Genomic DNA, 14,524 nt, shown 5'->3' with positions numbered 1-14,524 from the left:
TCGTTCCATTCTTTCATCATATGTGTACAAGCCCAGCTGCTCCATTCTCTCAGCATATGACAGTCCCGCCATCCCGAGAATTAACTTTGTGAACCTATGCTGCACTCCCTCAATAGCAAGAATGTCCTTCCTCAAATTAGGAGACCAAAACTGCACACAATACTCCAGGTGTGGTCTCACCAAGGCCCTGTACAACTGCAGAATGGCCTCCTCCCTTCTATACTCAAATCCTCTTGTTATGAAGGCCAACATGCCATTAGCTTTCTTCACTGCCTGCTGTACCTGCGTGCTTACTTTCAGTCCCTGATGTACTAGGACACCCAGGTCTCATTGCACTTCCCCTTTATCTTATCTGACACCATTCAGATAATAATCTGTCTTCTTGTTTGTAAAGGAGTGATAGCTGACACACTGTAACCTTTACTAGGAGTTTAATATAGCACATGGCACACACGTCCCAGCACTGACTGCATCCAGCAATCAGGCGTACTGGGACCTAGTGGGAGGAACAAAGGGAGGATACTACAGTTATACTAATATGATGGGGCGTGGTTAGTGGTGATGAGGTAGCTACATTATAGGTTGCATGCATAAACCATCTACATCCTTCCCCTTACAATTTAAACAAGTTACAGCAATGGCAGGTTGGTTATACAGTACCTGCAAAGCTAAGCAAACTCTCTATATCGAGCCGGAGGTTTTACAATCCGACCCGAGCGAGTGCGCACAGCACCCTCACCCTCCCCACCCGAAAGAAGAGGAGGAGGGACAGGAACAGAAACAGGAGGGGGAGAGAAGGTGGGTGGAGAACCCAGCTTGGAGGGGGAACGGAGAGGCACAGGTGAGCCAGGTGAAACAGAAGGGGTAGAATGAGCAGAAGTTGGAGAAAGAGAAGACCTTGCAGGGGACAACAGAGCCTGGGGAGCAAAACCGGGAGGAGCAGGGGGAGGTACCCGAGGCAAACGGACCGACCGGGGCATGCAGGGAGCAGAGGGTAAGTTAGTTGAGGAAGGCTCGACACGCGATGGAGGGGTATACGGAATCGCAGGAGGTGGTTTGGGCTCGTTGACCGCCAACAGGTGCTGGCGGCTGCGTCGGTATACAGTCCCCTCGAAATCCATCAGGTAGGACCGTGGCGCGCTGTCGAACCCGACGATGGTGGCAAGTCGGGAATAGCCGGTGTGCGTCTGCAAACGGACGACCTGTCCAGGCATCAGTGGCGATAGGGGGCGGCAGGATTTGTCATGCGAGCGTCGCTGGATTTCGTGCTTCTGGGCAATTCGTTGCTGGACATCAGCAGGCTGCAGGACTTTGGGCATCAGGGACTGCTGTGCGATAGGCATCGGAGGGCGAATAACTCGGGACATGAGTCGCTGGGCAGGGGATCTCATAGTACTGTCTCTGGAAATGTTCCGAAGGTTCAGGAGACCCTGATAGAAATCCCCGTTGGAGAGGCGGGATTGTTCAAGCAAGTGCTTGGCGCTGCGGACCGCCCGTTCAGCTAGTCCATTGCTCTGCGGGTACTCCGGGCTGCTGGTGAAATGATTAAAGTTCCACTTTGCAGCAAATGCTCGAAATTCGGCGCTAGTAAACTGGCGGCCGTTGTCTGTCTGCAGCCGGACAGGGGAACCAAACGTGGCAAAGTGACAGCGTAGTTTGCTGATCACCATCTCGGAGGTGATGGCAGGGAGGAGGTCCACCTCGAACCAATTTGAGTAAGGGTCCACTAGCACAAGGTACTGCTTCCCACGCCAGTCGAAAATATCGGCAGCCAGTGAAGACCAGCTCATGTCAGGGGCAGGCTGTTGTAAAAGCGGCTGTCTTTGCTGATGCGGGGCAAGAGAGTTACAGTCCGGACAGGAATCCACCCTGGCCTTGATGTACTTTGCCATGCCCGGCCAGTAGTACTGTTCCTGGGCATGCGAGATAGTGGCATCTGCCCCGGGATGCCCCATGTGGGCGGCGTCAAAATACAAGCCATGCAGCGAGGCAGGGACGACCACTTTGTGACCCTTGATAATAATGCCGTCCCGGAGGACCAACTCATCGCGGACTAAAAAATAGGGGTGGACGCTGGCAGGCAACGAAGTCCGTTTGGTGGGCCACCCGCGCTTGATGACAGCAGCAAGCTGTTGCAGGTCAGGGTCGTTGGCGGTATGTTCAACCAAGCACTGGAGTTGCTTAGAAGGGACGAAGTTAATGTTCAGTACCTGTAAGAAGGGGTGCTGGTCGCAGCAGGTCCGGGGGGCCCGGGACAGCGCATCAGCCACATGCATCTCGGTGCCCCTCTTATATATGATTTTAAAGTCAAAGCGCTGTAGCTGCAGCATCATCCGCTGTAGCCTGGCTGGAGCATAGTGTATGGGCTTGTTAAGTATCGTTACCAGTGGTTGGTGATCCGTCTCCACGGTGAACCTGGTGCCAAATAGGAAGTCTTTAAACTTCGAACACGCGAAAACCACCGCCAGCAGCTCCTTCTCTATCTGCGCATAGCGCTGCTCTGTGTCCGTCATGGTCCTGGAGGCATAAGAGATGGGCAGCAGCGAGTCACCAGCGTGGGGTTGCAAGCAGGCAGCACCCAGTCCAAAGCGAGAAGCGTCGCAAGTGACCACGACCGGACGCAGTAGATCAAAGAACTTCAGTGTAGGTGTGCTGACCAGCCTCGTCTTTAGCAGATCAAACGCCTGCTGGTGGTGTGGAAACCATGCCCAGGCAATGTCCTTTATTGTGAGTTGTCTCAGGGGTTCGCTCAACTCGCTGAGGTCAGGGATAAACTTTCCCAGGTAGTTGACCATACCCAGGAAACGCTGTAGGCTTACAACGTCTGTCGGGGCGGGCAGCTCTGAGATGGCGCTGGTCTTTTGCGGGTCCGGCTTCAACCCTTGGGCCGTGAAAATGTGGCCAACATATGTGACCTCAGGCACCCGGAACTTGCATTTTGATCGGTTAAGCTTCAAATTTATCTGCCGAGCACGGTCCAGAATCCGTCGGAGGTTGCGGTCATGTTCGGCCACATCCCTCCCATAGACCAGAATGTCGTCCACAATAATCGCACAGGGCAGACCTGCAAACAATTGTTCCATTGAGCGCTGGAATACCTCGCTGGCGGAGTTGATGCCGAACGGCATCCGCAAAAACTTAAACCTGCTGAAGGGCGTGCTGAACGTGGTCAGGTCCGTGGAACGTTTGTCCAGGGGTATTTGCCAAAACGAACTTCTCGCATCGAGGACGGAGAACACTGTGGCTTGTCCAACCTGGGCGGCAACATCCTCGACAGTCCTCATGGGGTAGTGGGGCCGTTTAATCGCCATATTCAAGTCCTTAGGGTTGATGCATACCCGTATTTCATTTTTTCCTTTCTTCATCGTGGCGACCATGGTGGAGACCCATTCGGTTGGATCGCTGACAGCCTCCAGCACTCCCATGTTGACCATGTCTTTCAGCATGCTCTCCACCTTACCCTTCATGGCGAACGACACTCTATGGGGTGGACGGATCACAGGCACCACAGATGGGTCAGTTACGATTTTGTACACCAGCGGCAGCTTCCCCAACTTGTCGTCAAACAGGTCCGGGTACTCGGATAGTGGATCCATCACTGCTTGCACCTCGTGGACCGTACGGTCAAAGGACACCAGACCAAGATCCTGGCATGCCTGGTTGCTCAACAACGTCACACAGTCGCAGTCCAGAATAAAGAACGACAGGTCACGGGAAGATTTCTGTAGCACGCAGTGGAAGGTCGCCCTCCCCACAGGTGTTAGTTCCTCTCCCCCATAGGCACGCAAAACAGAGCGATCTGCAGTCAGCAGCTCATTATTCCTTATCCTGTGGAACAGCGTTGTTGACATTACGTTCACTTTTGCCCCCGTGTCAAGTTTAGCAGAGAAGGACTTATTGTTTACAGTAATGTTCACAGAAGGATCGGGGAGGCGAGATCGGCTGTGGAGGAGAGTGTAAACACTTGCATCTCCCATGGAATAGCTGTTCTCAGAGCTGGGGGCAGTGTCAACAGAGGACTGAGACTCCATCTCGCTATCAACTTGCAGAAGGTTGTTTAGGAGTTGTCTAGGAGCTGAGGGCACTTTCCCACGGGACCGACAGGCACCTGCAAAATGGTTCATTTTCCTGCAGAAATTGCAGGTCTTCCCGAGGGCTGGGCACTGTGATTCCGTGGGATGCACATAATTGCAGTTTGGACATTTTTGAGATCGCGGGACCCGGGATGTACGAACGGGCCGCGGTGGAGGGCGAAAGTTGCCCTGCATACGTCATTGTCCAGCAACACCAGTCAGATTTATGGCTCGGCTGTCAGACCCCCTCTGCCCATGCGGAGGGGTGACCACTTCGGCAATGCGGCACGCATGCATTGCTTGAGTCAGGGTTAGGTCAGGCCGTTGCAGCAGGTCGGCACGTAGTTTCTGGTCAATCATGCCAGTGACGAGAATGTCCCTGGTGAGCTGGTCGCGCATGGTTTCAAATCGGCACCGCTGGGCAAGGTGGCGCAGGTCAGCGATGAAACACTCAACAGGTTCATCCGGCTGTTGCTTGCGTGAGAAGAACCTGGCCCGCTCCAGTATACGGTTGGAGGGCAGGTCGCATATCTCCGCGAACTTGCGCAAAAGACATACCGGGTCGTCGGCCGATTCAGCTGGCTCGACCGACTGGTCGTTGTCATCCAGGACTGCTGGTTCGTAGACGAAGGCCTGAGCTCTCTTCATTGCGTCGGGACCGGCCAGATTGAGCAGGAGTGAGGCTTTGACCGCGGCTGGGTCGTTCCGGTGCGCGATATTGACGTAGTGAGTGTAGTCCATCACAAAAGTCGACCATCGCTCCGCAATGTCAGCGTCGAAGACAAGGGGAGATGGCTTTCGGCATGAGGATGCCATGTCAAAGGAAGCCCAACACTGGGCACTAGCGGGGACAAATAAAATAAAACCAGTAAACGGGAAACGCAAGTTTAACTTTCTGACACCATGTAAAGGAGTGATAGCTGACACACTGTAACCTTTACTAGGAGTTTAATATAGCACATGGCACACACGTCCCAGCACTGACTGCATCCAGCCTTCAGGCGTACTGGGACCTAGTGGGAGGAACAAAGGGAGGATACTACAGTTATACTAATATGATGGGGCGTGGTTAGTGGTGATGAGGTAGCTACATTATAGGTTGCATGCATAAACCATCTACATTGTTCTTGCTACCAAAGTGGATAATCTCACATTTATCCTGATGGGAACTGCGTAGGAGATGCAAACTCTCACAGTTGGAGAAAGTAGACAATGAGGCAGGCAGGGAGTAGTTTATGAAGTGGTCTAATCCTTCCACCACAGGACCTCTGTGTGCTCCTGTTGCATGGCCCCAAGATTAGTCCTCGCTTATATATTTGCTGCAGAAATATCGTGCCCATGATAGAATTAGTAGGAATGACCATAATACAGTCCTTGTAGGGATGGATAAGCACTGATTGTTGGCTAGGGACGGTGTGATCCCAGGAGGGATACATTGTTGCGAACAGTGGAACTAGTTAACGGACATTCAATGGAGAAAGGGGAGCATGGTTGGGGGGGGAGGGGAGAGGGGGCAGGGGGCGTTTGCAGAAGTATCTATAACTAGAGAATTCAACGTATGCTACCCAATATGAAGTACTATTCCTCCAATTTGCGTTTGGCCTCACTCTGGTCATGGAGGATGCCCAGAATTTCAAGGTCAGTATGGCAATAGGAAGGGGAGTTAAAATGGTTAGCAGCCAAGCGATCCAGTAGGCCTTGGCAGACCGAATGTAAGTGTTCAGCTAAACGGTCACTGAGTCCACACTTTGTCTCATCAATGTACAGGATCTCATATCAGGAACACCCGGATGCAGTAGATGAGGTTAGAGGAGGTGCATGTGAGCCTCTGTCACACCTAGAGGGAGTGTCGGGGGCCCTAGATGGAGTCGAGGATTGCACAAGGACAGCTGTGGTTGCAGTGGAAAGTAGCGATGTGGTCAGAAACCAAAAGTTATAAACCTATTCTTCATAGATTCAGATTCACCTGTCCATATCTCTTTTATTTTCAGCACTTACGCACCTGTCAAACAATTTCTACGGGTGGATAAAAACAAGGTGAGTCAGGGTCTGTTGATCGTGTCTTTATTAGTATATTGGATGATATGTGAAGTGAAAGCTGGACAGGGCTCCTCAAACAGAGGCAGTAATCCTGCTAGAAAGGTAGAGGAAGACCTCTATTGATGTAAACCCAACACCCTGGGGGGCAATTTACACAAGCAATCAACCTACCAATCTTTGGGGTGTGAAATGTAACCGGAGCACTGTGTGGAAATCCACACTGTCACAGGGAATACGTTGAATCATCACATAGACAGTCCCCTAAGAATAAACTCGGGTTGCTGGAAATGTGGGACATGTGCCACTATCCATCCACAGCTTTGCCCTAACTAGCTCTGTGGAATGACAGTTGGAACACTTACTAATAACACAAATACTATGTTTTTATATTTTACTGAAATTACTAACAGAACAAACATGTTGCATATTTATTGGGGAATAGTAGCACAAATAATAAAACAGATAAAGATTGACCACTTGAGCAAGATCTTAGTCAACTAGGCCAGGAAGCGAGCGCATAAGATCATCTCTGACCCCTCTCACCCTGGCCACAAACTCTTTGAATCACTTCCCTCTGGAAAGCAACTCCGGACTGCCAAAGCCGCCACAGCCAGACATAAAAACAGCTTTTTTCCACGAGTAGTAGATCTACTCAATAACCAAAAATCTGTAGCCTCCTTTTGCTCTGGTATTTTATTTAATTCACATATTTAATCGATAATGTTTTATTATTAATGTTTAATGTTTTATGTGTCATTCCTAACTGTCACTGTATGTCATGTTGTCACTTGTGGGCGGAGCATCAAGACAAATTCCTTGTATGTGAATACTTGGCCAATAAACTTATTCATTCATTCATTCATTCATTCATTCATTCAACTGCTCCGTCCTGAGGTACTGATACTGCAGTAAAACTCAAAACCCAGAGAGACATTGAAGAGAGTAACAAGTGTTTCATCTTTCATTACTGATGCTGTTTAAAAAACACTGTTTGTAGTCTAACTCCTGATCTTTACTCAGGTGCAAATTTACAACCCAACATTCTTCAAGTATATCCATGACAAGTGGACAGAACATTACGGGAGATATCCGTCCACAGGAATGCTGGTTCTGTTTTTTGCTCTCCATATCTGTGATGAGGTAAGTGCCTCATATCTGGAGAAGAGGCTGTTTTCACCTCTGAGGCTAATTGTAAGAATAAGGGACAAAGTGCCCTCCTTGCCAGTGTTGGAAACCTGGAAGCAGAGGTCAGATGACCCCAAGCTTGATGCTTGTATGAGGAAGAGATAACTAGAGTCTGCATACCTGATACAGGATGAAAGCAAACATGATAATTGTTTAAGCTAATACAAATCAGAGCATATAAAAAGATGTATCTGAAATGTAAGAGAAAAGCTAATTGAAGCAGTAACCAGTGTTGGAAAGTATATGAAGGCAAAAATACCTTGAGGAATTAGAGTGTAGAAAGGGATTACCTGGCAACTAACATTTTGTATTTCTGCTACCCTGTTCAAAGAAATCCCAAAAGAATTCTCTTAGATGTTGGAACCATTTTCAATACCACAGAATCAAGATGCCTAAAATGTAGCACAAAAATGCTCCTGCGTGGCTGATACTAGCCTGTTTATAAATGCATGCACTTGTATTAACACAGAGCAAAGACAAACGTTTGTAAATTGCTCGTTCAAAGCGTCTTCCCAGTCTAGTTTCAGTCAAAAATCACTGAGTCAAGCACTTACGCATCTAAACTTTATTTTGACGAAACACAATTACAGTTCCCACTATTGTACCTAACCACCGCGGGTTCGATCCTCGTATCTGCCTGATCAAGCCCTCTTGGCCTCGCTCAAACAGAGACACTTCAGAAGGTCACGCAGTCCGAAGCGCTCTCCCAGAAGATCGACACGGGACCTCGTGGTAGCGGACTTCTATAGGCCCCTGGACCTCGAGGGGCTGAACCACATGGGAGTAGTCTCTTTATAATCCAATTACAGATATCAATTAACCCCATACATGACAGACATTTCCCTAACACAATAATACAGTGGCTAATGCATTGTATTCAAACAGTGTTTCTCAGAGGAAACGAACATCGCAACATTTGCCCTGATATGCAAGAAAACCAGACAAGGCTCAATACTTAATCCAATCAACATTCAGCAAAGTAAAGCTTCGCAACATTATTTACAATGTGTATGACTGGTTTGCATTCATCCAATCCATTCTATGCATTTTGCACCTAATTGTCAGGGTCTGCAGATGTTCCCATTCTCTTCCTGCAGTTCTGATCTAGGCTTGAGATAATCAGGCACCATTCTGCAGCTTGTCCCATTTCTACAGAAAGCACTTTTAAATTAACCAAATGGCCTAGCAGCCCTGAAGCCTTTACTCAATTGTAGGGTCCTGGCCTTCCCAATTTGACCAGGATTAACATGTTCACTTAGACTCTTGATGTACAAAACACTCAATCAAGTTGTTATAACCTCCATATATATGCATTGACTTATTATCATGAGGATATGTTTTAAAATGCTGGGATCCATTTTTCCTTTGTATTACAAAGAGAAATCTGTTGTTGTAGATACTTGTATTACTATTGTGCATTGAATGATTGCAGAAAGCTCAGGAGAGCTGCCAGCAGTTATTACGAGTCTTTGTTGGCACAAGGAACTGTGATGCCGAAATCTTGCTTAGAACACAAAGTAATGGAGAAATAGGTTACCTGACCCAAAGTGTTGCCTATCCATGTACGCCTGACATGCTGCCTGACTTGCTGAGTAACTCCGAAACTTTGCATCCTACTACCAGTCGTAAAAGCCGCAGCTGTTGTATTCTCAATCTGACGCCTGGGCTGGGCGTGTGGAGGCTCTGTTAATAATTCTTCCCAGGAAATGCAAGCGGGTTTAAGAAAGCAGAGCCCAGATGATGTGCTCTCCCCCAGGAGGTGTGATGTAGTAAACAGGCTGTAAAAACAAGGAACTGCAGATGTGGTAAATAGGCTTTTGTATTGTGTAGACTGGTCCATTTCCAACATTGACATTTGCTGTCACCAATTATAGTACTTCGTATCAATGCACATGCATCTACTGTTGTAGAGCCACACAGTTTCCACGTGTATTTGCATTTGTAGCATGTCCGATTTCAACTGAAAGCTGGCACAGGCTAGCAATGCTAAATATGCAAGAATAAAGCAGCAACCAGGTCACCATAAGCCCTCAGCCTCTGGATACACACTGCTTGTACATGAAGGCTGCTAGATGTACATGACAACATTGCTATCATAGGGAAGTCTGTAATGTAGTCACAGAGAAGGCTGCTGTTCAGTCACGGTGCTGTACAGCATTCAGCTGAAGTTCACAAGAAAGTGCACAATCCTATATTCCTACAGTATGTATTTTGTGAAAATGAACAGGTTAGATTCTACCTAGCAATCCCCACAAACAATAGTGTGTTTAACACATCCATACTTTGTTCTGCTACATACAGTGCTCTGAATGACACTTCCGTCATTATGCACAGGTCACTGATATCATTAACATCATACAGGCCTATAGAGAAGATTGTGATTCAGAATGAACAAGTTAACGTTCACACTTATCCAAACTCAGCATAGCACAGAATCGGACTGTTGTAACAATGCTTAAGTGAGCACAAGTTGTGATACTGAACCACGCACCGAGAATGCTCAGTTCCCTGGAATATGAGGTCTCTCATTATCAGAAGAAAGGGACCAGGTAAACTTCCAACCTTGACTGGTATTTCTGCCCATTGATAATGAATTGATTCAACCACTCAATGAATTGAAGTGGTTGACAGAGACTGACAAAAAAAAAAACCCCAGAAATGTTGAGCCTGATTGGCCAGGCGGTTTGAAGTGGTGCAAGAATTGAAAGCCAACTTCTGCAACCTTATTGAACCCCTTTACTTTGTCCCCTCAGGTCAACGTGTATGGATTTGGTGCTGATAGCAGAGGAAACTGGCATCACTACTGGGAAAACAACCGGCATGCTGGAGAATTCCGCAAAACTGGGGTTCACCACGCCGATTTTGAAGCAAAAATTATAAATTCATTGGCTCAAATAGGAAAAATCAAAGTTTTCCGAGGAAACTGAAAGGAAACATAATTATGTATCTGATCTTCGAAGAAGGGGGCATCAAACGCAATGCTCACCAAATGGATATGAGACAGATTAGCCCATAATTATATACTGTATATTGAACATAATTTTCTTTCATCATGTTTGAAAATTGAGGCAGAACTCTGGAACAAGGAAGATGGAGCAGTTGATAATTTAATAATATCTTCAAAGTTTTATCGCCAAAATGGCGTTGTTTTGTGGATCATTTTCAAGATGTTATCCTGCAATCTACAGGGCACAAGATAACTCAATGCGCAATTTATTATCAGATCATCCAGGAGTTGCTATGAATTTTTTTAATATTTGAGCTGCAAGATCAAGTCAGGCTGATACCAACTAGAATGTGAGCCAAAGGCGAGAGTGATGCGGTTGGGTTGGTGGGGAGGGGGGGGGGGGGGGGGCATTTGAAAGTGTGCTATATGGAGAATGTTTTGTTGTATTTGTTGAACTCGCGTTGAAGAGGCAAATCGGCAATATTCAAGCTAAAGAAGCTTTGGCATCTTCATACTGGAGAAAAAAAACCTCAGCCTTTCAGACCCGCTGTTGTTATGAGTGCAAACAGCAGCAAAAACATCTTTCACCTGTTGGCTGCGATTGGGGTGAAACCATCATGCCACAGCATCAAAGGTCTGGATATTCATGGTTCTCACTAGTCTTGTTTGAGTCTGTATTAGAGAAAGAAATGTGCACAGGCAGGATTCCTCCTCATGGGATTTTGTTTGTGAATAGTGGGAGTGTGTGAAACCAATAGGGAAATCTGGTGCACAGGAAGGGTAGGCATTCATTTTAATTTTGCTTCCTCTGAAATCCATCTAATCTAACGTTATCTTGTCTGGTTTTGTCTGTCCCTGATGTAAACGTGGCAAGAGCCACAGCGCCGGCATCAAGGCACGGTAAACAGTAGTACATGATATTTGTTTATTAGAAGTTATACATATGAAATTAATTGTTAGGAATTACATTGAGGTTTTTATATTTGTTTTCCACATTCCTTTCCCATTAAAACAAATAAAAATAAATCCTTTCCTCCTCAAACTGAATTTTGAAGGTGGAAATGGCACTCAGAATTGATGTGTCATTGTGTCTTTTGCTTCACATGTTACATTTTGTTCCATATCCAGGAAAGTGCTGTAAGAACCCCGGATCCAAACTAATGCTTGATACTGCGATCAAATGCGAACTGTGCTCAAACTTTGTCCAGAAAATTTGCTCTTTAAACATCAGATTTCAAAAGTAATCTCCATCTACAACAGCTGAATATGTTTTGTGCTCTCACATTTTAATGAGATAAAGAGGTAAGCTGACTTCGAGGAAGGTTACCTGCTGGATAAATGCTAGTGTCAGCTGCTGGAAGGAATCGCCTCACTTCCATAGCTCATGAGGTGGGGCAGCATGGATGTTAGTAACTCGTCTGCACTGTTTCACCAGAGGTGACATCATTCATTAAGACACGGTAGTAATCAGTGCGCTCATGCTGCAGTGGTAAGTTCAATTAAATTGTTATCATGACAGCAATGTTGGCCGCAGGCTGAGCTCCAGCAGATGGAGGAGGATTTATATTTGATTGCTATTTCATGACTACAAAATAGTAAGAAAATGAGTTCTGTTCTCCAGGCAACCAATTCACTGAAGCCTGTGGTTGCAGTTACTCATAGCAGGCAGGGTTCAAATCCATAACAATTAAACTTTTAGCAGGATGAAATGCCTATGCCACTCAGCAATGTGTTGTAATTAATATTTTGCAGCAAGGCCCTGAAATTTATCAGCATGGGTCACTTTACAAGCAACTTTTTTTTTTTTTTTTAATGAGATATTCTTATTTAAAAATAATCACAGAGAATTTCCTGTGAGGGTCTTGTAGATTGGTCTCTGTAATTTGGGCAAGAACCTCTTTTATGCACATTGTGAAGTCACGATGGAGAACAGGAGGAGCCAGGAGAAAATCCTTAGCAGATGTTTCTTTTTTATAACGGCCTGGTGATCCAGTAGGTGTGTCACTCCAAGGCTGTAACTATATCTGCTTCAATGCCAAATAGGAGTGTTATAATAGATTTGTCCAACTGACCCAACCCAGGTTATTTAAAATATTCCCTTAACACACTCTTCCTTCCAACCTCACCAAATTAAAAAATATATTCATGCTCTCCATAGGCCTTCTCCACAGACCTTTTCACTTGGGCGTTTAAGTCTCCAATTATAAACTTGTCAAGACTGAGATAAAGCAACTTACAACTTGCCTACCTGTGGTACGATTTGGTTCCAGAACAGAACCGACCACAAGAGGAGCATACAAAATGTATATGGGATTTGACAGGATAGACGTGGCTGATGTTTTATCCTGGTTGAGATGTCCAGAACTATTGTTCAGTCTCAAAATAAGGTGTCATCCATTCAAGACGGAGATGAGGAGAAATTGCTCCAACCAGGGGGTAATTAATCTTTAGAACTCCCCACCTGAGGGCTTAGTCACTGAGTAGATGAAAAGGTAGAGATCGATGGATAATTAGTAAATTAGTGTAGAAAAGTGGTGCTGAAATAATTGATCAGTCACAATCAGCAAGCACAAGGGGTTGAATGATCTTTCTCTGGTTTTGTTTATTATATTCTTAAGAATCAGTGAGAAAGGTTGGAAGCAGTTGCCTTCTCTCCCTGAGCCCCAAAAGTAAAGTTATTAGCTCTCAATACACCCAAAGCCCCAAGGATAAAAATGTCTCCCCTCCAACCATTGTCCACAACAAGAGAAGCTCCTTGGCCACTGGTCCAGGCTGCGAAGGTAAAAGAGCACCCACAGTGGCTCAGGTGGCAGATGCTCAACTTCTGAGTCAGTAGGTTGTTCATTGAATCATAACAAAACATACAGCATAGAAACAGGCCCTTCAGCCCAACTCACCTGTTTGATGCTGATCTAAGCTAATCCCATTTGCTTGTGTTTGCCCTATATTCCTCTAAACTTTCCCATCCATGTACTTGTCCTAATGTCTTTTAAACACTGTAATTGTACCCACTTCTACCATCTCATTTGGCAGCTTGTTCCATATCCAGTTAATTCAGAAGGTATTCAGACCCCTTCACTTTTTCCACATTGTGTTACGTTATTTTTTTCAAATGGATTAAATTCTTTTTTTTAAATCATCATTCTATACACAATACCGCAGAATGAAGAAGTGAAAACAAGTGTTTAGAAATTTTTGCAAAATAATTTAAAAGAAATAACTGAAATATCACATTTACATAAGTATGCAGACCCTTTCCTATGACACTCAAAATTAAGCTTAGGTTCATCCTGTTTCCATTGATTATCCTTGAGTTGTTTCTACAACTTGATTGGAGTCCACCAGTGGTAAATTAAATTGATTGGACATGATTTGGAAAGACACACACCTGTCTATATAAGGTCCCACGGTTGATAGTGCATGTCAGAGCAAAAACCAAGCCATGAAGACGAAGGAATTGTCTGTAGACCTCCAAGACAGGATTGTGTCGAGACACAGATCTGGGGAAGGGTATAAAACAATTTCTGCAGCATTGCAGGTCCCGAAGAACACAGTGGCCTCCGTCATTCTTAAATGGAAGAACTTTGGAACCACCAGGACTCTTCATAGAGCTGGCCGCCCGGCCAAACTGAGCAATCGAGGGAGAAGGGCCTTGGTCAGGAAGTTGACCAAGAACCCGATGGCCACTCTGACAGAGCTCCAGAGTTCCTCTGTGGAGATGGGAGAACCTTCCAGAAGGACAACTATATCTGCAGCACTCCACCAATCAGGCCTTTGTGGTAGAGTGACCAGACAGAAGCCACTCCTCAGTAAAAGGCACATGACAGCCTGCTTGGAGTTTGCCAAAAGGCACCTAAAGGACTCTCAGACCATGAGAAACAAGATTCTCTGGTCTGATGAAACTAAGATTGAACTCTTTGGCCTGAATGCCAAGCGTCGTGGCTGGAGGAAACAAGGCACCGCTCATCACTTGACCAATACCATACCTACGGTGAAGCATGGTGGTGGCAGCATCATGCTGTGCTGATGTTTTTCAGCGGCAGGGACCGGGAGACTAATCAGGATCGAGGAAAGGATGAACGGAGCAAATTACAGAAATATCCTTGATGAAAACCTGCTCCAGAGCGTTCCGGACCTCAGACTGGGGCGGAGGTTCACCTTCCAACAGGACAACGACCCTAAGCACACAGCCAAGACAATACAGGAGTGGCTTCGTGACAAGTCTGTGAATGTCCTTGAGTGTCCAGCCAGATACTGGACTTGAACTCAATCGAACATC

The 14,524-nt window shown here is 46.1% G+C and overlaps 1 protein-coding gene across 2 annotated transcripts in view; it reads left to right on the top strand.

Annotated features, from left to right (window-relative positions):
- The window catches only part of st3gal2 (ST3 beta-galactoside alpha-2,3-sialyltransferase 2), a 134,169-nt gene extending 122,850 nt beyond the window's left edge, over positions 1-11,319 (top strand). For both annotated transcript variants that reach the window (XM_033036005.1, XM_033036004.1), the window contains 3 exons: positions 6,065-6,110; positions 7,134-7,253; positions 10,052-11,319. In XM_033036005.1, the coding sequence (XP_032891896.1) occupies positions 6,065-6,110; positions 7,134-7,253; positions 10,052-10,225 (340 nt within the window). In that variant the 3' untranslated portion in view covers positions 10,226-11,319. The remainder of the gene's footprint in view (positions 1-6,064; positions 6,111-7,133; positions 7,254-10,051) is intronic.
- Positions 11,320-14,524: the final 3,205 nt, after the last annotated feature.

The sequence above is a fragment of the Amblyraja radiata genome, chromosome 17 (genome assembly GCF_010909765.2).
Source record: "Amblyraja radiata isolate CabotCenter1 chromosome 17, sAmbRad1.1.pri, whole genome shotgun sequence".
In the NCBI taxonomy this organism is placed as follows: Eukaryota; Metazoa; Chordata; class Chondrichthyes; order Rajiformes; family Rajidae; genus Amblyraja; species Amblyraja radiata.
The sequence above is the reverse complement of the archived record's forward strand: the minus strand, read 5'-3'. Positions and strand labels throughout refer to the sequence as shown.